At 34.2% G+C, this 26,554-nt stretch overlaps 2 protein-coding genes across 2 annotated transcripts; both read right to left on the minus strand.

Annotated features, from left to right (window-relative positions):
• Positions 1–10,146: 10,146 nt before the first annotated feature.
• LOC137827739 (protein CYSTEINE-RICH TRANSMEMBRANE MODULE 13) lies at positions 10,147–12,208 on the minus strand. Its single transcript, XM_068634031.2, has 3 exons — positions 11,951–12,208; positions 11,630–11,816; positions 10,147–10,953 (listed from the first exon to the last, which is right to left on the minus strand). Exons 1-3 carry the CDS (start codon positions 12,000–12,002, stop codon positions 10,908–10,910), a joined length of 285 nt encoding a protein of 94 aa, XP_068490132.1. The 5' UTR covers positions 12,003–12,208; the 3' UTR covers positions 10,147–10,907.
• Positions 12,209–17,044: 4,836 nt separating this feature from the next.
• LOC150025741 (uncharacterized) lies at positions 17,045–22,617 on the minus strand. The gene is made up of 3 exons (XM_090304316.1): positions 20,050–22,617; positions 17,340–19,059; positions 17,045–17,052 (listed from the first exon to the last, which is right to left on the minus strand). The coding sequence occupies exons 1-3, from the start codon at positions 22,615–22,617 to the stop codon at positions 17,045–17,047; spliced, it is 4,296 nt and encodes a 1,431-aa protein (XP_090160442.1).
• Positions 22,618–26,554: the final 3,937 nt, after the last annotated feature.

A 26,554-nucleotide genomic window follows, 5' to 3' on the forward strand; every position in this document is an offset into this window, starting at 1 on the left:
TTGCTATAGTGACTAAATTAGAAATCATTTTATATTTTTGGTGTTTCTAAATTAGTTTATATTATTGTTAAATAGTTTCTAAATTGGTATATAATTAGTTACCAAGATTTTAACTACCAATTATTTAGATTATAAATTTGGTAACAAAAACTTTGGTTGCTAATTAGATACCAATTTAGAAACCATTTAACAATAATAGAAACTATTTTAGAAACCAATTTTTTTGTTAGTTTCGGGTGTCTAATTTAGTCACTATAGCAACTAATTATTTTTGTTCTCTAAAATTAGTTTCTATTTCATGATTTTCTTGTAGTGATAGTCTATTAAATAAAATGAATAATTGAATCATTTTTTATTTATTTTGAAATAATTAAATATATTTTTTTAAATAATGGTTACAAAAAAAATTAATACTATTTTTATAAAATTATATATATTAAATTATTATTTTTTAAGTTAATTACTCTTAAAATTAATAAAAGTACAAAACAATAAAATTATACCTATTTTATTGTAATAAAAATATAAAATAATTAAATTAGCACAGAAGATAATAAAAAAAATTCATTAAATGAAACATGACTTTCTAAAAAATGTAAAATTAAATTAAATCTAAGCTATAGATATAGACATGTGGGGTGGAAGTTAGTTTAGGTCTAGAATTGACCCACATATACCTTGATCCATGAGTGATCCTAATTGACCCAGCAAACTGCAGCAGCTGCCAGGATCCGAACCCAAGTCTGTCCAGTGATCAGGGGAAGCATTGACCACTAGACCAGACAAATTCTTTTTTCATATTATAATTTTTATTATACTTATACATATTAATATAATTTATACATATTAATATAATTAATAATAATAATAATAATAAAATAAATTATATTTATATTATTAATATTTATTAATATTATTTATATTATTAATATTTATTAATGTTATAATTAATATTATTATTAACATTATTATTAATATTATTAGTATTAATATTATTAGTATTAATATTCATATTATTAATATTATATTCATATTATCAATATTATATTCATATTATTAATATTATATTCATATTATCAATATTATATTCATATTATTAATATTATATTCATATTATCAATATTATATTCATATTATTAATATTAATTTTGATATAAATATACATTTAGATATTTATTGTGTGTGTATAGTAGTTTTATTTGACTTGAGTAATATTACTTTTATCCGGATATAGATAGATAGAGAGAAAAAGGAAGAAATTATATAATATTAATATAACTTTAATACTATAAATACATATATATTGATTAATATATTTCTTTATTTAATCATTAATTTTTTAAAACTCATGGTTAAATTTAAATTTACTTTCATATTATATATATATATATATATTAATATAAAATTATTTGATATCTTATTTTCAAATATAGGTTATTATAGGTAGTTGTGAAGTTTTTGTTAGATGGCTATATAGGTGCTTGTATCTTACACTTCTTTTCTGATCTGAGATTCTTGTATAAGGATTGAAATATCCTTAAAATGTTTTGTTTAATTTTTTTTATTCTTTGTCGATAAAAAAAACCTTATTTTCAAATATTTACTTACATAGATTAAAATTGATATAATGTATAATTTTTAAAATATTTTAAATTATAAATTATTTAATCACTTTGTCATTATGATTTATATTATATATTAGTAGAAAGGGTTATTTAGTAACAACATTTTACATAGATTTATGGAATAATTAATATAGTTTAAACTATAATGATATGCTAACTAGTAATCTGTATTAGAGATTTAATTAATAGCTAATGTAAAAGTCATCATTTTATGTTAAAAGATAATATTGTTTGTTGACAATATTCTTTACTATAACACACAAGTAAAACCAACTACCTATAATGAACTTAATTAAGTCAATATGATCGTAAAATAATAATTAATATGATAGTTGATTTTAATGTAATAGGTAATATGATGACTATGAGTATGACATATATTAAATTTGATTCATACTAATAGATAATATAATAAATTATATTTAGATTCAAGTAGATTATAGATAAATTAAATGTGATTCATATGTTAATATTGTTAGTATCATTAATATTGTTAGTATTATTATTATTGTTAGTATTATTAATATTGTTAGTATTATTAATATTGTTAGTATTATTAATATTATTAATATTGTCAGTATTATTAATATTATTAATATTGTCAGTATTATTAATATTATTAATATTGTCAGTATTATTAATATTATTAATATTGTCAGTATTATTAATATTGTCAGTATTATTAATAATAATAAGTATAATAAAAATCATAATAAAACTAAAGAATTTGCTTGGTGTAGTGGTTAAATTTTACTTGGTTGCTGAAGGAACGACCAGTAAATGTTTTGGGCGGTAACCCTTTTGTTAAATGGTCAGCAATCATAAGATCAGAGATCAGTGCTAATATGTTCTATTGACACTTTATGTTTCTGAACTTCTTCTTTAACGACAAAGTATTTCAATTCCATATGTTTAGCACCTTTGGAATACTTGTCGTTTTTAGAAAAGAAGACTTCTGCAGAGTTATCACAATAAATTTTCAGCGGCTTGGCAATACTGTCAACAATTCCAAGTCCTGAAATAAAATTCCGCAACCAATTAGCCTGAACTGTGGCTTCAAAGCATGCCACAAATTCAGCTTCCATAGTGGACGCAACAATGACTGACTGCTTCGCACTTTTCCATGAAATCGCTCCTCTGGCTAAAAGATACACATAACCAAAAGTAGACTTTCGTGTATCCACACAGCCAGCAAAATATGAATCTGTATATCCAATCACGTCAAGATGATTAGATCTTTTATAAGTAAGCATGTGATCCTTCGTTCCTTGCAAGTATCTTAAAACTTTCTTTGCAGCTTTCCAATGATCCAATCCTGGATTACTCTGGTATCTACCAAGCATACCAACTGCAAAACTAATATCTGGTCGTGTACAAGTTTGAGCATACATTAAACTCCCAACAATAGATGCATAAGGTATATTCTCCATCTGTTTCCGTTCCAAGTTATTCTTTGGACATTGCATGAGACTAGATTTGTCTCCTTTCTGTATTGGAACAGAAGATGTCGAACATTTATCCATTCTGAATCTCTCTAAAACTTTATTAATATATGCTTTCTGAGACAAACTTAACAGTCCTTGTGATCTGTCACGGAATATTTCAATTCCTATCACATAGTATGCCTCACCCATATCTTTCATCTCAAAGTTATTAGAGAGAAACTTCTTAGTCTCACTTAATAGACCAAGATCATTAGTTGCAATCAAGATATCATCAACATACAGAATCAGGAATATAAACTTGCTCCCACTGACCTTCAAGTATATACACCGATCAACGATGTTTTCCTTAAACCCAAAGGACACAATAGTATCATTGAACTTAAGATACAATTGCCTAGAAGCCTGTATATTGATTTCTTAAGTTTACACACCATGTGTTCCCTTCCTTCTTCAATGAACCCCACTGGTTGGTCCATATAAACATCCTCTTCTAAATCCCCATTCAGAAAAGCAGTTTTGACATCCATCTGATGCAACTCAAGATCATAATGAGCTACTAATGCCATGATAATTCTAAAGGAATCTTTCTTAGAAACAGGTGAAAATGTTTCCTTATAATCAATGCCATCCTTTTGAGTAAAACCTTTGGCAACAAGTCGGGCCTTGTAACGTTCGATATTGCCATGAGAGTCACGTTTAGTCTTAAAGACCCATTTACACCCGACTCTCTTGCATCCTTTTGGCAATTCCATAAGGTCCCATACATCATTCTGTGCCATTGATTTAAGCTCATCTTTCATGGCATCTAACCACTTATCATAATTATCATCATTGATGGCGTCTGAAAATGAAACTGGATCATTATCAATACCTAAGTCATTTTCTAACCCTTGTAGATAAACCACATAATCATTCGAAATAGCAGACTTTCTTTCTCTTTGAGATCTTCTTAATACTATTTCTTGTGGTTGTTCTACTACAGGTTCATTGTTAACTTCATGATCATTAATTTGTTGTTCTTCTTCATTGTTGAGTGACTCATCTACATTAGGAACAACAATACTTGAAGTAAAGGTACTAGTTAAAGGAACTTGTACTCTAACTTCCTTAATCTCCACATTTTGTGAAGTATCACTCCCACTGGTTTCACCATTTTCAATGAACCGAGCATTCCAGATTCAACAATTCTTGTGCTATGGGTAGGACAGTAAAACATATACCCTTTCGACTTTGCTGGATAACCAATGAAATATCCACTGATTGTTCTTGCATCCAATTTCTTTTCTTGTGGATTGTATATTCTGACTTCTGCCTGACATCCCCAAACATGCAGGTGTCTCAACCTGGGTTTCCTTCCTGTCCATAATTCAAAAGGTGTCTTTTGAACTGCCATACTAGGAACCCTGTTCAACAGATACATGGCAGTTTTTAAAGCATACATCCACAATGAAACAGGTACAGTTGACTTACTTAACATGCTCCTAACCATATCCATTAAGGTTCGATTACGCCTTTCTGAAACACCATTTTGTTGTGGTGTACCTGGCATTGTGTATTGAGCACAAATACCACGTCTCTCAAGGAACTTAGCAAACGGACCATGGTGTTGTCCACTTTCATCATACTTTCCATAATATTCACCACCTCTATCTGACTTAACAATTTTCACCTTTCTGTCTAATTGCCTTTCCACTTCATTTATATAAACTTTCAAGGCATTCACCGCTTGCGATTTTTCATGCAGTAAATAGACATAACCATAATGTAAAAAATCATCAATAAAGGTGATAAAATACCTTTCTTTATTGAAAGAACTTGCATCAAAAGGTCCACATATATCAGTGTGTATAATTTCAAGAAGCTGAGTACTTCTTGTGGCTCCCTTCTTTGTGTGTTTTGTTTGTTTACCTTTAATACAATCCACACATACATTCATATCAGTAAAATCCAAACTTGGAAGTATTTCATTATTTACCAATCTCTCCATCCTTTCTTTAGAAATATGTCTCAAACGTTTGTGCCACAAGAAAGCAAAACATTCATTCACTAAACTACGTTTAGTGCCAACATTATGATGCGAGGTCATAAGAGTTTCAGCATATAGATTATCAAGGTTCAATCTATATAATCCATCATAAAGAGTACCAGATCCAATCAAATAGGTACGCTGATATAAACTGAAACATCAATTCCCAAATTTAAAAGAGTATCCGACAACATCAAGTTTAGACAATGAAACTAAATTCCTAGATATACTAGGTACATAAAAAGCATAAAGTGGTTTCCTCGATTTTTTTCAATCTAGTCTCTTCTTGAACTAACATGTTATAGTTCTCATCCACTGTCATTCCAATAGACTTAAGTCTTGCTACAATATTAGTCATTTCAATGACATGTTCGTGCATAGTACGAGAACCATCAAATTCCATGGTGGTTAATGTACTCATTAATGTCCCAACAAGAGACTTATCAGTAGCTTGGGAGCACTCTTCCACAAATTTCATAAATTCTTTTGCACTATTAGTTTTGGGAAGAGCAAACTTAATATTACTTGTTATGCTCATTCGCATAAAGATATATGAACAGATACTTGATCACACATGCTTAACATTAATACTTTGAGTCATAAACTAAACATACTATACAGATTCATAAAACATTCTATGTATACTAATGTTCTCCTTTGAGAGATTCATTAATACACAAAACATAATGATGTTAATAGTATTAACTTTATTTGGTAAGATATATGCATTAACTAGAAACACTTGTTATCTTTGGATATACAAGCAAAACTAATAACACATACTCACTACCAAAAATCATATCCATTAATTATAAGGACAACTAATCAACCTTTGGGTGATCCAAAAATGTCTTATAATAATGAATTTTCATTTACCCATATTTAAATAATTTAGCATCCATTCTATAGGTAATTGAAATAAAATTTATCAATAATTTGGAATTAAATAAAACTTAAAGATTTGATCACTTTGGTGATTACAAATCTATCATACAAATAATTCCATAAATAATATCATTAATTGAAATAAAATTTCATCCATAATTTGGAATTAAATAAAACATAAAGATTTGATCACTTTGGTGATTACAAATCTATCATACAAATAATTCCATAAATAATATCATTAATTGAAATAAAATTTCATCATCCATAATTTGGAATTAAATAAAACATAAAGATTTGATCACTTTGGTGATTACAAATCTATCATACAAATAATTCCAAAATCTTAATTTAAAAATTAATACATAAAGCGGAAAAATAATTTTCCATTCCTCACTTTCAATCAATTAATTAAAATTTAATTTAATGAACATAATAAAATTTCATTAAAACTTTAATTTAACGTAAATTAAATTACATTAAAAAATGATACATAAAACAGAAAATAATTTTTCGTTACTCACTTTTAATTAATTAATTAAAGTTTAATTTAAATGTAAATTTAATTACATTATAACATAACCTAAATTACAGAAAAGTAACAATTGATTAAACTTTAATATGGGGTGCAGCAAAGAATTCATGCATTTCATGATGGCAGAGAATAATTCATACATAGATTCACTAATTGGATTCTTTTCATGCATTTTATTATTTTATATTATAATATAATATTAATAAAATTGACGTATTTCATTATTTTATATTTCTAATATAATATTAATAAAATTGATAACCTAAGGCACAGTAAATCAAATTTGCTTCTTTTTCATGAAGCAAAATTGCTTAAGCTGCAGGGATGCCGTTAACCACCCCTCTCACAATGAATCACCATGTCGTCAAGGGTCTAGAAGGTCCAAAAACCTCTGCATCGCAGCCACGAACCACCGTTCTGCGCGAACGACCGCACCGCAGCAGGAGCAGCCACCGTTCTGCGTGAACCACCGCGCCGCAGCAACCACTGTTCTTGCGTTTGGGTTCAAAAGGTTTTACGTCGTTAATGGCGTTGATCCATAAACCCTAATTTTAAAAAATTAGGGTTCTTCAATTGGGATTAATTAAAATTAGGGTTCTTTAATTTTGATGGTTTAGGACAATTAGGGAACTATCATAGAGGAATGAAAACCTTAATTTATAAACCCTAATTTTAAATTAGGATTTTTAAATTGGGAATAATTTTTAAAATTAGGGTTCTTCAAATTTTGGAAAAACATTAATGGAGAATCACAAAAAATGAGCAACCAGGCTCTGATACCACATATAATTCAAAACATGAATAAACGTAAATTGATCTTATCATATCATGATTCTCACACAATCATACAATCAAGAAGAAATAGACACTTACCTTGATCCATGAGTGATCCTAATTGAGCAGTTATTTTATCTCCTTTGTCTCAATCTTAGCAATTCCGTACTTGTCACACACTTTCGTGATGGTTAATAGTGAGACAACTATTATTTGCAGAGACAAAACCCTATAGCCTTTAGTTCCCAATCTCCATTCGATATATATTTCTCACATTAACCAATGGGCCTTTAATTCTATTATTATTATTAAATCATATTCGGGCCCAAAGCCCAAACTCTAAGTCATGTGAGTCACTTTATAGAAATTAATTTACATAATTTCTTACATGTCCTACTGGAAATCGATTGACCTAGAGGTCGTCAAGGCATTCGGCCATTAAGTTCCTCGGATTGGAATGTTTAGAAGTAAATTAAGGCCAAAAAGAGGTTATGAATAGTAAAGCATAATTACGCAATACAAATTCTTCCTACATCCAATATTTTTTAACCTGCACCCAATACAAATTTAATTTCCAAAAAATACCCTTCATTATGGAAATGGAAATCCAGAATTGAAAATAATACATTCTAGAAAAAATATATTCGAAAGAGATTATTGTGTTCCAGAAATAAAAATCCGGAAACAAAAATCAAAATCTCATTCTGGATAAGAAAATCCACAATACAAAAAATTCATTTTGGAAAAAAATAATCTGGAAACATATTCTCAAAAAGGAAGTCCAAAATGTAATTTTATATGTACCCTATTTTATTTAAGGACATTTTCGTCTTTTCATACTAAAATTGGGTGCATTGATATGATGCAGGAAGCAATTAACATATCATAAAGCACAAAGCCCACTATAGATTTTATAAATAAAGATAGACCCATAACTTTTCTAGTCCTAAATATATAAAACATTTTTATACTCAAACTAACTTGAATATTAAGTGTCTTTGCACGGGTCTCATCTCTCGAACATACTTTATGTGACTTGCAAACAATCGATAGGGAATATTCGACCTGAGATTGTAAGAACAACAAAAAGCAATGTAGTATTTTGTGTTGATGTATATTTTTTGAAAGTAAACATCTCAAATTAGTTAAAGGAAATACACTATTTAAATGCTCATTTTACATATTTAATCATCCATTGTGTTAACTATATTTAAAAATTTAAAATATTAAAACTATTATTATTTATAACAATATAGAAAGTATTTTCCTTTTTAATACACAAATGTTGTATCTTTAATGATCTTCTTAAATTACAATATAAAATTTACAAAAATATGAAATAAAAAATCCATAACAATATAAAATGGCTTGTGTATTTTATCTTTGATGAGATTTTTAAATTATAATATGCAATTTACTAAGACACCAAATAAAAAAGTATTAAATTATTGAAGTGAAAATAGAATAAAAATAACTAACCTATAGAAGAAACTTCTTCGTATATTAAAAAAAAAAACTATTTGCTCCTAGTACATGTTAACTAAATTATAAATGTTTCAAATGCCTCAAAATAGGGGGTATGGTGATTTTACAATGTACTGTATTACTATTATTTTATTGATTTTCATCCTTAAATAAATTAATATGTTCAGTATTGGAGCACTACAATTACCTCACTTTTCATTTACCATAATTCTTGAAATTATAATACACCTTTAGTAAAATTGTATACAAATATGTATATCATATTTTTTAATCTATGAATGAAAATATTAAATTACAGATAGATTTGAAACTATAAATTTATTAAATATATAACTTTTCATCTCAATCTCTGTATACAATGTACACTATTAAACAAAAACTATTTCAAAACTAAAAAGATGAGATTAAGAAAGATGGAAAAAATAGGAAGAGATAAAAGAGTCAAAAATGAGTTTGGTTGAATTGAGAGAAAGAAACTAACACCTAAGTTTGATATTTATATACATGTGATTAATATAATAAAATATAATGTTTCTATATATTTAAAATAAATTTTAAATTAAAAATTAAAAATGACTATCAAATATTAATAAATAAATAAATTTATTTTAAAATAATAACATGTCAATTAAATTACTTTATAAAATATAAATATTTTAGATCAATTAATTTAAACATTATTTTTTTAATTGTTTTTTAATATAAAAATATATATTAATAAGTATCAAATTATTTTATTTATTATTTAGTTATTTATTTCCTTATAGCATAAAAATTATATATTAATAAAATATTAATAGTATAGTTATTAAAAAAGTTATAAGTTATATCCATAATTTTATTAATTATACCAGCATAAAATAATGAAACATTTAAAAAACAATTAATTATATTTTCCACTATAATCAGTTATGTCATAAATATTTTATTATTTTTTATGTGCATAATAGATCATGTTACTATATTTTCTTCTGAGTTATTATTTTTCTAAGTTTTACTCGTTTTTCACACTGTTATTCTTCTTTCCAATCTTCTTTCCAATTGCATAAACAGTACATACATAGCAACAGAAGCTACCCTTCACTTTGTGTCTTTCAACACTCCGTTTTGTACTGCCCCCATCGAAATAGGTTAAAACGTTTATCAGTTAAGTGTTTAAACATTATCTCTCCTTCTGTTTACAGTCTGAATAATATTTGTTGTACTTATCAAGTATAAATATGTTCTGTAAAATAAATCGATAAGAATAGCACACATAAAAATTTGTTAAGAAACATGGTAATTGAAAATATAAGAAATGTGTAAATAGCAATTATAGTGAAGAATATATCCAAGGAGATAAGACACACACAATGAGGTAGAGTCACAGAGTAAAATAAAAAAAAATATTATATTTTGAACTATTATAGTTCTTTGTTTAACCCAGATTCCTAATAAAGTACTCAAAAAACCTTTGTAATGAGGGAGAGAGGGAACATGTGATTACAATAGAAACAAGGTGACACAGTGATATTAGGTGGCAGAACAGATGTGTATATGTGTGGTTTAGGGAGAAGAGTAAAGATATATAGGTGGAATAGACTGTTCAAGGTATTTGGGGAATCCACTAGCCAAAGTTTATAGCACTAACAGCATGACAAAACACATTATTGGCAAGCAAAAGCCAAAACTAAAGTGCAATTCTCGTAGTCATCCTCACATAGAAAGTTGTTGAGCCAAACTATTTTCTGCTACAAATTTGTTTTCTTACGCAATTGAACTCATATTACATGTTTCAGCTGAATAGTTGTCTTGTCTATGTTCGCAAAATCCAAAACTGAGACTAACTCATCAAAATACAAATTCAATTAGCATGCAACAAATGAAAAACTACTGTTATGCTAATTCGAGTACAACTAGAGAGATTTTTTTATGAATTGTCAATATTAACAAAAACATCAAATGTAACACAGAAAGACAAATGAATGTCGTACATAAATGCTGTAAATGAGGCAGAAGTATAATTTTGAAAGCAATAGTTCATATCCACGAAAGGTAAACCAACAAGGAAAAATAAAAAGCTAAAAGCGATATTCCTCATGTTCAAAGCCATATTACACTTTCAAATCCAATTTGTGCAACCCAAGGTATTCTCAGAAACAAGCATCCAACAGGCAGCAGCAGCAGAGAGCAGCCAAGCTGCAACAATTCACAAATTCAAACAAATTAAGCCAAATCCGTGATTTAAACAAGAGATTTAAACAAAGAGGCTGATAATTCATATGCTACCTTCCTCTTTCAAATATGTTCACATTTTAAAAGTCTCAGTTCATCATAAATTATTAATCCCTACTTCAATCTGATTATTTTTTTCAAATATGTTCCCATTTTATAAGTCTCAGTTCATCATAACTTAATTAACCCCTACTTATAAAATAATTTGATTTCTCAATGCTTAATAGAGTAGTCCAATAATTAACTAAAAAAAAGTTTAATTTAATAAAATATAATTATTAGTTGTACTAATTGTTGTTAAAACAAATAAGTATAGATTACTTAAGAAAAGGTGCAAGTGGCGGGTCCACAAAAAAAGTGACATCCGCCTCGAATGACGTGCTAGTGAGAGAAAGTGCCATTGACACAGACAAAGCAACTCCTGATAAATGATAATGAAACAAACAAGGGCACACCATAGATGCGATGCATCCGCAACCTAGTCAATCGAGTCAATTCTGATCTAAAATGGGCGCACCTAGTCAATCGCGTCAATTCCGATCTAAAATTCGGAATCGGAGTCACCACGATCATCTCCACTCACTCGATTTTAATTTTATAATTCATTATCTATAGAGAATTAGGGAGATAAAAAACGCACCATCCTTCTAAACAACCAGGACCCGAAGACTGATGTTGTTGTTGAGGCGGAGGCTGAGCGTACTGAGGAGGCGCGTAGGGCGGAGGGTAACCCTGCGCTGGATATGGCTGCTGAGGGTAGCCTTGCGGAGGGTACCCTGGGGGAGGGTAGGCATCCTTTCCATAAGCGTCCCCTTGCGGTGGGTAACCTATAGTCATAACAAATCGGAAATCCGTGAACAAAAAACGAGAAGAAACAATCGAACAAGATGAAGTAACATGCAAAGACTTAAATATAGTTTTAAGAAAGTAAATAAAATAAAAAAAAAAAGAGAAGAAGAACCTTGCGGTGGAGGAACACCGACCGGTGGTTGCTGCTGGTTGTAATAACTCATGGGATGAGAGAAAAGAGAAGAGAGAAGAGATAAAAGAAGAGAGGGGTGAGAGAGAAGAAAAAGAGGGGAGGGTATTTATTGGATTTGGGATAGTGGGTGGGTTTTCCACCTCGGAGGTTATAACCGAGGAGAGCTATTTCCTATGCAGTCTTTCTTCTTTCTTTCTTTCATTCTTTTTCATTTCATTTTAATTATCATTTATAAATAAAATTAAATAATATAGTAATATAATAATATAATGAGTTATTTGTTTGGCAGGAAACAGGGAAGCAACGTGTCATGGTCACACGTCCTCGTCGGAACCATAAATTGTTACCTTCTGTAACTTCTTCGCATTCAATATGCTTTTTACCATTTTCTATTTTATTTTTGGAAACGGTATATTCCGTGTCAAATGCGCGTAAGGGACTACCACCTTTTTTTTTTCTTACTTAACATTTATTATTAATTTAATAGGACAAAATAATATTATTCATTCATATACAATAAATTTAAAATTATATATATTGTTTATATAAAAAATTATTATAATGTTAAAGTAAAACAATAAGAAAATCATTTTTTAATATTTTAATTACAATTATAATTCAAATTTATGTATAAATATTATAAAAAATAAAAGAGAAAAAAAACTTATGTTATCCTTTTGAATATAAGAGAATATCTAGCAATTTGTTCAGTCATAACTCACTTTTCATAGGAATAAAAAAAAGGCATCACGATAAATCATAACAAGTTAGCGTAACCAATTATATTCTGTCATATAATATTTTCTTCATCAAACAAGTCATAATATTTTGTTCATCAAACAAGTCAACCTGTATTTATTATTTAAAAAAAGAGTTAAAGTTAAATAGCAATAAAACAAAACAATTTATATATTTCCTTGTCACCATTTAATGACTTTAGTCGTCAACATTTTTGCCTTCATCTAATCCTAATAATTACTATTATCATTGTGCTAATCATTATTATTATTATAATCATGATAACCATTATCACTATTTTTATCATAATAATGGTATATAATTCAAAGTTTATTATACTCTTTATCATCCATGGTTACCTCTCTTATATTATTTATTTGAAACCCATTATATATACACATATAAATCTAAATTGTAATATTATTTATATATTTAAATATGATATTAGTTTTTACATTTTAAAATGAATTGCATCCCAAGGTGCACGTGACATGCAAATGATTTGTAACTAAAATTACTATTATGCGGGTGTTATTAGTCTATATGTTTTTCTCTAAAAAATAAATAATTCGAATAAAAGAAACCATTTTAAACAACATCCAAATGTAAATGTCATGTGTATTTTTAACTTTTAAAAAGAAAATCTATAATAATAATAAAAAAAGAAATACCATTATTTGGAACTAACGAAAACACCGGCGCAATGTATCTGCATTTTTTCTTTCTATTTAATTTTTACGGTGATAGAAATTTAACATACAAAAATAGTTTTAAATGAGTCGAAATTAAAAAGCAAAAAATAATATAAAAAATAATATGTAAAAGAAAAATATGAATTGATTAATCAACCTCTTTTTTCTTTTTCTCTAGTTTGAATTTCTTTTCTTTTTTAAAAGTTTTTTTTTCTCTTCTTTCATTGGTAATTAACGTTAAAGTTAGGATTGAATTGATGATAGATACAAAAGAATAATGATTTTACCGAAGGATAAAGTTATTTGAAACGAAATGGAGAGAGTAATTTGTACCTGAGTGGAGAGATGGGGCCCAGGCACGGTCGGTTGATGTAGTGTAGTTGCTGACGTGTCGGTCTTCTTCTCCTTCAGTCGGTCGCTCCTTCTTGGTGTCTCCTTCGGTCGGGCGGGGGAGGGTACCTGCGAAGGCACTCCGACGCTCAAGTAAGTATGAGATTCTAAGTGAGGTTTAGTAAGTGAATCAAAACGTACCTTTCTCTGGCTTGAGCACTGTATTTATAGGATTGCTAAATGGGCTTTCTACCTCTAAGTGGGCTTTCTACCTCTTGGGCTCAGGGTGGTTATGGATAGGTTTTACCAATCGTGCTCCGGAATACCCGGGGGAAAATATCTTCTTCACACACGTATTCCTTATTTTTCGGAGTATCTTAACTACCTTAGTCTTGTTGCGCCCTCACATTTATTATGAGTTCGGTAGGCCGGTCGGTAAATCCGTTCGTCCGGTGCCTGCCGGTACACTTGCCCCCCAGGCTCGAGGTGAACAAAGGCCGAAGAGTCGTAATGGTTGTTCTTTCGAGGTGTCAGGCATTAAGTGTAACGGTATGATGGGACATTTGCTTTTGGTCGAAGACGGCGGAGAGGAATCCGGCGGTGTGGATTAAATGACGTTTCGAATTCCGGCTGATATGGGTCGTAGGATGAGAGGGAATCTAACGGATGGGGGTGAGAGGGAAATGCTATAAATAGCGTTCCCAGTTGCAAAGAGATCACGTTTCGTTGAGTTCGGCATCCGAGTTGCTCTGATTGCAGCGTCTACATTGCGAGTTATTGCGCCGTACGAACCATAGTTGCCGACCGAGGTGTTAATTTGTGAACGAAAGGTTAGTTATGTCGCAACTTTCTTCAAATAGGGTAGGGAGTAGAGAGTCGGGTGAGAGTGGGGAGTTATCGTCCGGAAGTGACGAAAGTACGAGTGGATCTGTGGGTCCGAGCTATGACTGGGTAGATATGAGTGTTAAGAACACACCCACTGTTTTTAAGAAACCGGACGACCTTGACAAAGTGATAGCTAGGGCCCCCGTAGTGCGGTCGGGTTTACCTTCAGATATTCTCATTGCTGAAATATGTGGGTACACCGACCGTGTCTGTCATGGAAGGGAGAATGCTCCGGTAGATTTCTTTTATGTTTATAGTACGTTATTCGTCGATTTGAAAGTAACGTTGCCGTTCGATGAGTTCACAATGGATGTGCTACGGTTTCTCAACATAGCACCAACCCAACTTCATCCGAACGCGTGGGCGTGCATGCAGGCCTTCCGAATGGTGTGTCAACTTTTTGACTTGACGCCCAGAGCGGGAGTGTTTTTATTTTATTATAACACACATTCGTCCAATCCTGTAAGTTGGGTGTCATTGACCAGCCGTCCGGGAAGTGTGCGGTTTGCGGCCTTCACCACGTCCTACAAGAATTTCAAGGAACGATATTTCAAGATATTCGTAGAGCCGGACGGCCTAGAGTACTTTTATAATGATGGTATTACTAAGTTTCCATTCCATTGGACCCAGGATCCGACTGTGCTTAACGCGAGTTCTCGTATGGCTCTGTCGGATTTGGATAATTTCATTATATGCGTCGTCCGACCCCTGGGCGGATTTTATTGGTATGTAATTGTAAATTCGGTTTTACTGAATAACTTCATTAATAGTGTTTAATTCCTGTGTTTTGCAGAAATCATGAGTCGTGCGGACGCTTCCATCGGTACGGCCGGGACATCGGCAGCTGTGCCGGCCACAACGGTTACTGCGGCGGGTGCTTCGGCTGCTGCAAAGAAAAGGGGGTTCGGCCTTCGAAGGGAAGTCGTGAGGGCCGAGCTGGGTCATCCCGTACGGCTTCGGAGCCAACGGTGTTGGCGGTCGGCCTAGATATAGCAGCTCACTTGCAGGCGGAAGAGAGTGAGGTTTTTGCCACCATCCCAACAACTAAATTGATGGTGGAAACATTAGAGTTGCAAAGTAGGGCGCTCATGGCAAGCCGGACGGTGGTTGAAGAGCTAGAGAGAGTGACGACCGTTACCATTCCTCGGTTAAAGAAGGATGTGACCGAGGCCACTCAAGCTGCTAAGATGTCGACCGAGAAGGCAGAGGGGTTGAAGGTTCAATTGGAGGAGAAGCAGACAGCCTTAAAAGCGCAAGAGGAACTTACAAAGAACCTTGAGGCGCAACTGAAACAAGGAGCCGACCGGGAGGAGGCATTAAAGACGGAAGTGGCTAAGTGTCAGGACTTTATGCTTCGCATTAGCGAAGAATACTTCCGGCTAGGCATCCAACAAGTGGCTTGTCTGCACGGTACGCCCCTGGAGGACGACCGGTATGATATTGAGAAGTTAGTGGTGGATGGAAAGCTTGTGCCGACCAACCTTGGTTGTATGCTGTAGATTTTTATTTTGGATGCCGAACGGGGTGTAGTTGATTCTGTTAGTAACAATGCGAAGCCGAACGAGTAATACATAATTGCGATTTCGTTATAGTAAGTTAATTCTGATGCTGAACTCGGCATAAATGAGTCGGATGCCGAACGAGGCATAAATAAATTAATTTTGACGCCGAGCGTGGCATAGATAATTGAATAATTTTGATGCCGAACGTGGCATAAATAATTCTGATTGTTAAAGTAATAAGTCTGATGCCGAACGAGGCATATATAAATCCGATAAATTCTGATGCCGAACGAGGCATAAATAATTCCGATAACGTTAAAGTAATAATTCGGATGTCGAACGAGGCATATATAATTCTGACTACGTTAAAAGTAATAATTCTGATGCCGAGCGAGGCATATATAATTCTGACTACGTTAAAAGTAATAATTCTGATGCCGAACGAGGCATATATAATTCTGACTACGTTAAAAGTAATAATTCTGATGCCGAGCGAGACATATATAATTCTGACTACGTTAAAAGTAATAATTCTGATGCCGAACGAGGCATATATAATTCTGACTACGTTAAAAGTAATAATTCTGATGCCGAACGAGGCATATATAATTCTGACTACGTTAAAAGTAATAATTCTGATGCCGAGCGAGGCATATATAATTCTGACTACGTTAAAAGTAATAATTCTGATGCCGAACGAGGCATATATAATTCTGACTACGTTAAAAGTAATAATTCTGATGTCGAGCGAGGCATATATAATTCTGACTACGTTAAAAGTAATAATTCTGATGCCGAACGAGGCATATATACTTCTGACTACGTTAAAAGTAATAATTCTGATGCCGAGCGAGACATATATAATTCTGACTACGTTAAAAGTAATAATTCTGATGCCGAACGAGGCATATATACTTCTGATTTCGTTAAATACCTATGAAACCGAACGAGATATGAATTGAGTAAAGGACTAGGAGATTTGGATTTTAATTTAGTGCCTCGTTAAAACCTTCCCGGTCGTAAACCCTCCTTAGGGAAAAACCGACCGAGCGAGGAAAGAGTGCACTTTTATTATTAAAGTTCAACTGTAATAAAATTTGAGATGTGTGGCATTCCACGTTCTCGGTATTTCCTTCCCAGATAAATATTCTAAATAATAGGCTCCACCGGCTGCCGTATCTGCTATGCGGAAAGGTCCTTCCCAATTGCTGGAGAACTTGCCTCCTTCCTTCCGTGCGCTGCTCCGCATTCGCCATACTAAGTCGCCTTTGTGGAACAATCTTGGTTTAACTTTGGAGTTGTATCGTCTGGCCGCCCGAATTTTGCATGTTTCTTCTCTAATTCTACACTTGTCCCGGAGTTCGTTGATGAGATCGAGACCGACCGAGAGGCTTTCCTTGTTTAGATCAAGATCAAGGGTTTGCCGGCGGAGAGAGGGTTCGCCAATCTCGACGGGGATCATAGCCTCGGTGCCATACGTTAGGCTGTACGGCGTTTCTTGTGTAGTTGTCTGAGGAGTACAGCGATATGCCCATAAGACTTCTAAGAGTTCTTCAGTCCAGTTGCCCTTTGCTGGGCCGAGACGTTTCTTCAGTTCGTTCAAAATAACTTTGTTTGCAGCTTCTGCCTGTCCGTTTGTTTGCGGATGTTCGACTGAACTAGCGATGTGTTTGATGTGGAGCTTCTCGTAAAATTCAGCTAACGTTCGGTCGGTGAATTGCCGACCGTTATCGGTGATGATGATTTGTGGAAGCCCGAAGCGGCAAACGATATTTTTCCATACGAAATTTTGAACATTGCGGGCGGTGATTGCAGTCAGGGGCTCGGCTTCGATCCACTTGGTGAAGTAATCAATGCCGACTAGTAAGAATTTACACTGGCCTTTACCGGGGGCGAAAGGACCAATGATGTCCATACCCCATTGGACGAACGGCCAAGGTGATAACATAAAATGGAGTTCCTCAGGCTTTTGATGGGACAAAGTGCCAAACTCTTGGCATTTAAGACATTTTTGGACGAAATTGGTGCAGTCACCCTGGACGGTCGGCCAGTAATATCCGGCCCGGAATACTTTGGCAGCCATTGTCCGTGCGCCGGAGTGAGTTCCGCAAATTCCTTCGTGCAACTCTTGGATGACATAGGAAGCTTGGTCTGGTGTCAAACATTTAAGGAGTGGTTGGGTATAACCTCGGCGATAAAGGTCGTCGCCGATTAAGACAAAACGGGCGGCCTGCAGCTTCATGGTTTTTTCGCCGAGAGGACTACATGTGTCGTCGAGTAAATATTGCTTGATTGGGGTAATCCAAGTAGATTCCGTGTCGGTCGTCAGGCATTCCTGTAGGTCGATGCTTGGGCGTGCAAGCGTAACATGGATGACCGACCGATGCATTCCTTTACACTTCGTGGTTGCTAACCGGGACAAGGCGTCCGCGCGGGTATTGTGATCGCGTCGAACGTGCTGCATAGAAATTTCAGAAAAGGTGCTCATCGACTGTTTGACTAAGTGATAGTATCGCTGTAAAAAGCTTTCTCGGACTTCATATTCGTCGTTAAGCTGACCGATGACAAGCCGGGAATCACTTTTGCAAATTAACTTAGTGATTTCTAATTCTTGAGCGAGACGTAGACCGGCTAATATGGCTTCATATTCGGCCTGATTGTTTGAAGCTTTGAATTCGAATTTGAGGGCTTGGTCGATGACAATCTCGCCGGGGCCTTCCAAAACAACTCCAGCGCCGCACGACCTCTCGTTGGAGGAGCCATCAACATATAAGATCCATGATGAATGTTCGGTCTCGGCTGAAGAAGTAGTGAGTTCAGCTGCGAAGTCGGCGAGAGCTTGCGACTTGATCGCTCCGCGTGGTTGGTACTGAATATGGAATTCGGATAGTTCGATCGTCCAACCGATCATTCGTCCGGCTAAATCTGGCTTAGTGAGGATCTTTACAATAGGGTAATTTGTCCGAACAATAATCCGATGATTCTGAAAATACATACGCATTCGTCGGGCGGTAATGATGAGGGCCATGGCTACCTTTTCGATCGTCTGGTATCGGATTTCGGCGCCATGAAGGGCGCGACTGACGAAGTAAACCGGCCGTTCTTCAAAATTAATTTCTTGCACTAAGACTGAGCTGACGGCTTCGTGTGAAACGGCGAGGTAGACTATGATGGGTTCTCGTGCGTCCAGTTTCTGGATGACCGGCGGGGTTGATAAAAAAGTTTTCAAATCGAGGAAAATTTCCTCACATTCGGTCGACCACTCGAAGCGGGATGCTTTTTTCAGTAGTCGGACGATGGGCCTCGTTCGTTCGGCGAGTTTAGGAACAAATCTGGATAGTGCGGTGAGTCGGCCGATAAGTCTCTGAATTTCCTGAATGGAGTTGGGACTTCGCATTTCGGAGATAGCTCTGCACTTCTCGGGGTTAGCTTCTATGCCTCTATGAGTTAGCATAAAACCTAAGAACTTCCCCCCCTCGACGCCGAACGCACACTTGTCCGGATTGAGTCGCATCTGGTGTTGGCGGAGGGCCTGAAAAACTTCTTTTAGGTCGGCAATATGTTGTTTGCATGAGTCGGACTTGACGACGATGTCATCGACATAGACTTCAACATTCCTACCAATCATGTCGTGGAATACGTGGTCCATTAGTCTTTGATAAGTGGCTCCAGCATTTTTGAGTCCGAAGGGCATCACTTCATAGTAGAAATTGCCGGAATCAGTCATGAAGGCCGTCTTCTTTCGGTCGGCCGGGTGCATTTGGATTTGATTATAGCCAGAGTAGGCATCAAGGAAGCTGAGGATGTGATGCCCGGCTGCACCGTCAACGAGACGATCAATGGTAGGCAGAGGATACGAGTCTTTTGGGCAAGCTTTATTGAGGTCTGTGTAGTCAACACACATACGCCATTTTCCGTTCGCTTTCTTCACCATAACCACGTTGGCTAGCCATGTGGTGTAATGGGCCTTCCGAATGAATCCAGCCTGTAACAATTTGTCGGCTTCCTCACGTGCGGCTTGACGTCGTTCTTCGCCTAGATGTCTTTTCTTTTGAGCTATTGGCTTAGCTTCTCTATACAGTGATAATCGGTGAGTGATAACCTGTGGGTCTACGCCAGGCATATCAGCGGCCGTCCAGGCGAAAAGATCGGAATTTTTAACAAGTGTCGTCCCGATGGCTATTCGGTCATCCGGTTTCAGCGAAGTACCGATGTGCGTAGTGTGGCGATCATCGCGAAGCGGGAATGGATGCAAGTCTTCTCCTGCTTCCATACGGGGATCGTCCATGCGAGGGTCGAGGTCAACAAGGGCTATCATTTGACAACGAGACATGTATCGTCCGGAACGCCGTGTGGGGGAACGTCCTCGTTTTTGCGGGACTCGGTCGTCCGTATTGGTTGTATAGAGTCGTCGAGTTGGCTCACTTTTCAAACTTGCGACATAGCATTCCCTAGCGGTTTTTTGATCGACATGGATGGTTGCAATGTCGTTAGTGGCCGAAGGGAATTTCATGGCTAAGTGTGGGGTGGAGACAATGGCTTTTAATCTGTTGATAGACGGCCGGCCGAGCAGGATTTTGTAAGAAGTCTGGGCGTTAACCAGCAGATATCGTACGTTTATTGTTTTATGGAGACCATCTTCCTCACCGAAGGTTGTATACAAGTCTATATACCCCTTAGTGTCGACCCGTTCACCTGAGAACCCTACAATTTGTTCGTTATAGGGTTGAATTTCTGATTCTGGAATGCGCATTTTTTTGAAGATTTCCCAGTATAATATGTCGACTGAGCTACCTTGGTCGACCAAGGTCTTGGCAATTGCGAACTTGTCAATTTCGACAGTGATTACCATAGGGTCGTCCTGGGCTGGATCTATAGCTGTAAAGTCGTCGTCAGTGAAGGTGATCGGAGGTATGTGTGGACGCCTCCTTATGGTAGCATGAGCGGACTGGATGTCTCGGAGATGTTTCTTTCGGGCGGAATTTGAGCACCCGCCACCGGCAAAGCCTCCAGCTATATAATTAGCTTCATGGTTCGGTTCGCCCAAATTAACGGGTCCAGCAATCATGTTGATGACTTCACGGACTCGTTGGCGAGGGCAGGTGTTTCGGTCGGGACTTATGCTGCGGGCGCGTGTACGCCGAACGGGGCTTTCACTGCGTTTCCGCGAAGCCTGGTTATGGTCGGTTCGGCGTTTATAATCGTTACGGTAAGACCGGTCGGCACCACGAGATGTACGGTCGGTACTCCGTGGTGGGGATCTTGAATTTCTTGCCCTCTTAACGAACTGTCTCAAATGACCAGCCTGAATGAGCTCTTCGATTTTGTCCTTCAACGCCTGACATCCTTCGGTCGTATGGCCGAAGTTTCGATGGTATTGACAATGCTTAGCGGTGTCTGCATTCGGTGGCGTTTGATATTGCTTCAATATCGGAATTAAGTCTGTTTGTAGTGCTTCATCTAGGGCTCGTCCCCTCGGCACAGTTAAGGGGGTATAACTGTTAAACCTGGGCATTCGGCCTCCTCTGCTCCGGTCGGATCTTGGAGTGATTCGGGCGGTGCGTTCGGTCTCGACTTCTCTTTCTTTGTTCGGGGTTTGATCTTTGAGGACTCCAGATCCGACGGTTTTGAACCGTTGGTGGTAATCGATGTGTTCTTCGATTTGCATGAATTTGGTTGCTCGAGCTCGAAGGTCTTCCATGTCTTGAGGCGGTTTCTTGATGAGACTTTCAGTAAAACGGCTCGGCCGGATGGCCGAGACCAAATGGTGCAATGCAACTTCCTGCTTGAGTCCTCGGATGTGCATGCATGCTTTGTTGAACCTATCTAAAAAGGTTCTGAGAGATTCACCTTTTTCTTGTTGTACCGCTAAGAGAGACATGGAGGACATGTGATGCGGTCGGCTGGTGGCATACTGAGTAGAGAATTTTACGACTAAGATGTCGAAGTCGTCAATGGAATTCGGAGACAGCTCTGTAAACCAAGTAAGAGGTTCTCCCTGGAGCGACGTGGGGAATACTTTACACCACACATTATTATCTGTGGTATACAAAGTCATTTGCGTCTTGTAGACATTTAAATGCTCGTCCGGGTCGATCGAGCCGTCATAGAGTTTAATAGCGAGACCCCTCCATTTGTCAGGAAGTGGAGTGGTGATAATTTCGTCTGTAAAAGGATGACCCCTTTTACTTGACTTTCTTTCGACTGTTTCAGCTCTGGAAGCAGGATTGGTATTGGCAGGTGTAGGTATGCGAGAGGCGGTTCGGTCGGCCATATGGGATTGGCCTTCTCGTTCGGGATTATCGACCTGTTGTTGGAGTCGTGCATTCTGCTCTCTTAATAAGGCGATTTCTTCTTCTTGGCGGCGTCTATCTTCTTCATGTTGACGATGGTCTTCCATCCCCTTTTGTCGCAGTTCCTCCATCTGAGCTTGGAGGATTTGAATCATAGTCATCTGTTCTGCCATAGCGTCGTTGTTGTTGTTTCTTGTCGCAACCATTATAGCTTCAAAAATTGAAGATTTGTCTCGGCCCCACGGTGGGCGCCAATTGTACCTGAGTGGAGAGATGGGGCCCAGGCACGGTCGGTTTATGTAGTGTAGTTGCTGACGTGTCGGTCTTCTTCTCCTTCAGTCGGTCGCTCCTTCTTGGTGTCTCCTTCGGTCGGGCGGGGGAGGGTACCTGCGAAGGCACTCCGACGCTCAAGTAAGTATGAGATTCTAAGTGAGGTTTAGTAAGTGAATCAAAACGTACCTTTCTCTGGCTTGAGCACTGTATTTATAGGATTGCTAAATGGGCTTTCTACCTCTAAGTGGGCTTTCTACCTCTTGGACTCAGGGTGGTTATGGATAGGTTTTACCAATCGTGCTCCGGAATACCCGGGGGAAAATATCTTCTTCACACACGTATTCCTTATTTTTCGGAGTATCTTAACTACCTTAGTCTTGTTGCGCCCTCACATTTATTATGAGTTCAGTAGGCCGGTCGGTAAATCCGTTCGTCCGGTGCCTGCCGGTACATAATTGAAAATGAAAGTTATTTTATATGATATGTGAAATTTGGTGTGAGAAAAATATATTTCTTATCTCTTGTTGTCTTAAAATAAGGAATTAAGAAAAGAGTGGAAAAATAAATTTACATATAAAAGTTAATTTTATGATAAAAATACTTTATTATGCTAATAAAATAAAATATATTAAATAAAAATATAATTAAAAAAATGTATATAAAAAAATCCTTTTATATATAGATATATATCAGTATAGATACATTAGTGTTTTTACTCATAATGATAATAATATAAAAAAAAATTACTGTATTTAAAATGTCTTTGGCTGGTATCACTGGTCCCCTTCTTCTTTGATACCTGTCCTACTTCTCTCTGTTTTGTTATTCGTCTTCTTCCGTCTGCGTTATCCTAAAAACAATAAATATACTTTTTGAAAATTCATAAGTTTTCTAACTAAAATTAAAATGGAAGCCATCATCAAAGAAAATTTAAATATCAGTGTGTATTCTTGAAAGGAAAAGTATAAAAAAAATTGAATTCTTCTAGAAAAATTGACTTGACTCATTTAAAGTGTTATTTTAATAACCTGAACTGATGTGAAAACTATCATAGGAGAGTACCAAATTGTGGTAGCCCTATGCATGTGTGACCATTGCCATGATCAGACCAAAAAATGGGTCAATTAACCAAAACTAGAAACAAATTATCGAAAAGAGTAATTTTGAAATATCTTGTGTTCACTGAAATTATTGTTATGTGATCTCAGACCCCTGTCTATATAGACCAAAACATAAAACAAACAATTCAAAACATTTAAAACCCCATTCACTTGGAATTTTCAATACAATAGCCTCAATTAATCAAATAATTTGTTGTTTCACAAAAAAAATGATGAAATCAACTAACATATATTTATTACCAAAATTAAACTAGTTTTAAAAAAAGTTTATTACATTCAAACATGGGAGTCCGAAGCTATTTTTTTTCTTCTAAATTTGTTAATTTTGTTTATTTCATCAGTACAAAGTCTTTACATACTTATTTAATAGAAGTCCTTCATGGTTTAGGAAATATGAATTTTTATAAACTTTTTAAGTTTGACTTTTAACTTCGTATAAGTTATTCACATCCTATTCAACAAGTCAATGATGAAGGGATATAGTTAATTTGATTAAATGAAATAATTAAAACAATAAATATTGCATTCAAAGTTAAAATCGTTTCCAATATTTGATTTAAAAGTAAGATAAAGGTGTATCGTGATTTGAATTGATTGATGAACGTAATTTTATTTATATTTTTAGATTGTAATAATGAATAAATATATTATTTTAACTAAGATTCATATAATTGAGTTTAGTTGAGTTTTAATTATTATTTTTGTTAATTTTGTGTTTTTAGAGTAGGGCAGATATATATTTTCAATTAACATGTATAATTTCATGTATATTTTCAATTAGAGGAGGTGCAAAATGGAGTTCAAAATTAAAAAAAATATATATATTTTCACATTGGAGAACATGAAATAGAATGAATATTCTCGTCAACCCTCTCTCACACACACTCGAATGATGGGGGACTACTCTCTCAAATGCGTATGAAGAAGAATGAAAGATTTAGAGAGGTATGTGAATGTCGGGTGCGACATTATTTATTTTATATAATATTTACAAAATTTAAATACGTATTTTTTTACTCAATTATTATTTTTCTACATTTTCAATTCTTTATGAACTTTTTAAGATAATTTTTTTAAATAATTTTAAAATTAAACACTTAATCAATTTAAGAAATTTAATTTAACTAACTTATATCAAAATTTTCAAAATTAAAATATTTATAAAAACATTATAAATTAAATAAATTTAAAACAAATAATCTTTAAAAAATTAAAATATTTTATATAACATTTACAAAATTTAAATACGTATTTTCTTTTACTCAATTATTATTTTTCTACAATTTTCAATTTTTTCTAAACTTTTTAAGATAATTTTTTAAATAATTTAAAAATCAAACACTTAATCAATTTAATAAATTTAATTCAACTAACTTATATCAGAAAAATTAAAATTAATTTTTTTATTATAATATTAAAAATATAAAATATAAAATAAATACATAAACAATTAAAAATTAAAATATTTATTATGATATTACATATTAAATAAATTTAAAATAAATAAACTTTAAAATATTAAAATATTAAAGTATAATTACGTGTCGGTTGACGCAACATATTTTTTTCTATAAATATCGTCGGTCAGGTGGACGCACAATGTAACATCCCTATTTTTTTCATATTTGTTAATATATTATGCATGCAATATTTAATTAACATGTAAACATATATTAGGTTATCATATTTGTATCTCAAAAAGATATCCCTCTTCACAGGGAGTTAATATATACATCAAAACTAAAAAAAACAAAAAAAACAAACAAAACAAACAAAGCATTCAAAGGTAAATCTATCTCATACTCCAGTTGCTCACCGAGGAGCTCTATTACTTGCAATTTCATCTGCTCTCGTGTAAAACACGATTATCACAGGTAAAGAAACAAACACAAACAAATAACAGGGTAAGCTAGCTAAATAAATTTTTTTATAAAATTTCATGTCAAATTAATCAACATAATTCATCAAGTCTCATACAATTTCTCAAATCATCAAGTGTCTATTAAATTTCACAATTCATCTTTTCACATGTCAGACTTCTACTGACTCATAACACATAAACACTTGACTCTACTTCCGGAAGACTCATGCGTTGACTTAGACTCAGAGATCTGCACCTGTCATACTACATCACTGTGAAATCCACACAGCTATGCGCATAATTAATCTCAATATCATCTCTCTCATAGTATGATAGGGTTAATTCATATAACAGGTCAAGTTAATTATCTTTCAAACAACTTACCCATTCATATGAACCTCCTTCGAGTCTCACCACCTGAATAACTTCATCTATATGATTCCATTATCTCAGGAGAGTCAGGATATCTCATTCTAGACGAATCCCTAGTCAATGCACATCCTAAACAATCTTAACACGGTATTTTCTTTCCTGAAAATACTATGTCTCGATTAGAATTCATATTTTGAACCTCATAATATCCACCATCAAACAATCAAATCATACCAATGTTTAGAATTTCCAAAATACACAACAATTCATTGACTAATCATATAAATGTCTAATTAAAGAGATTTTCAATTAACTATACATGAAATATAAGTTTACATACTTTATAAGAAAAACTATATAGAAATAAATAAATCAATCTTTTAAAAGCAAATAAAAATTAGTTTAATATTTTTTATTTATTTTTATTTTTTATTTTTATTTTATTTTACTTTAGCTTGAGCTAGAATTCGCTAGCTTGAGCTAAAATCCACTCGAGAGCACCCAAAATTTTAACTT

Source organism: Phaseolus vulgaris, chromosome 7, assembly GCF_051622355.1.
Source record: "Phaseolus vulgaris cultivar YP4 chromosome 7, ASM5162235v1, whole genome shotgun sequence".
Taxonomy (NCBI): Eukaryota; Viridiplantae; Streptophyta; class Magnoliopsida; order Fabales; family Fabaceae; genus Phaseolus; species Phaseolus vulgaris.

Coding starts and splice junctions, on each gene's coding strand:
- LOC137827739 (XM_068634031.2), bottom strand. CDS start 12,002: ATGAGTTATTACAACCAGCAGCAACCACCGGTCGGTGTTCCTCCACCG. Junction 11,817..11,950: donor CGGTGTTCCTCCACCGCAAG/GTTCTTCTTCTC, acceptor TTATGACTATAG/GTTACCCACCGCAAGGGGAC. Junction 10,954..11,629: donor CCTGGTTGTTTAGAAGGATG/GTGCGTTTTTTA, acceptor GAATTGTTGCAG/CTTGGCTGCTCTCTGCTGCT.
- LOC150025741 (XM_090304316.1), bottom strand. CDS start 22,617: ATGGTTGCGACAAGAAACAACAACAACGACGCTATGGCAGAACAGATG. Junction 19,060..20,049: donor GGCTAGCCAACGTGGTTATG/GTGAAGAAAGCG, acceptor CCTATTGTAAAG/ATCCTCACTAAGCCAGATTT.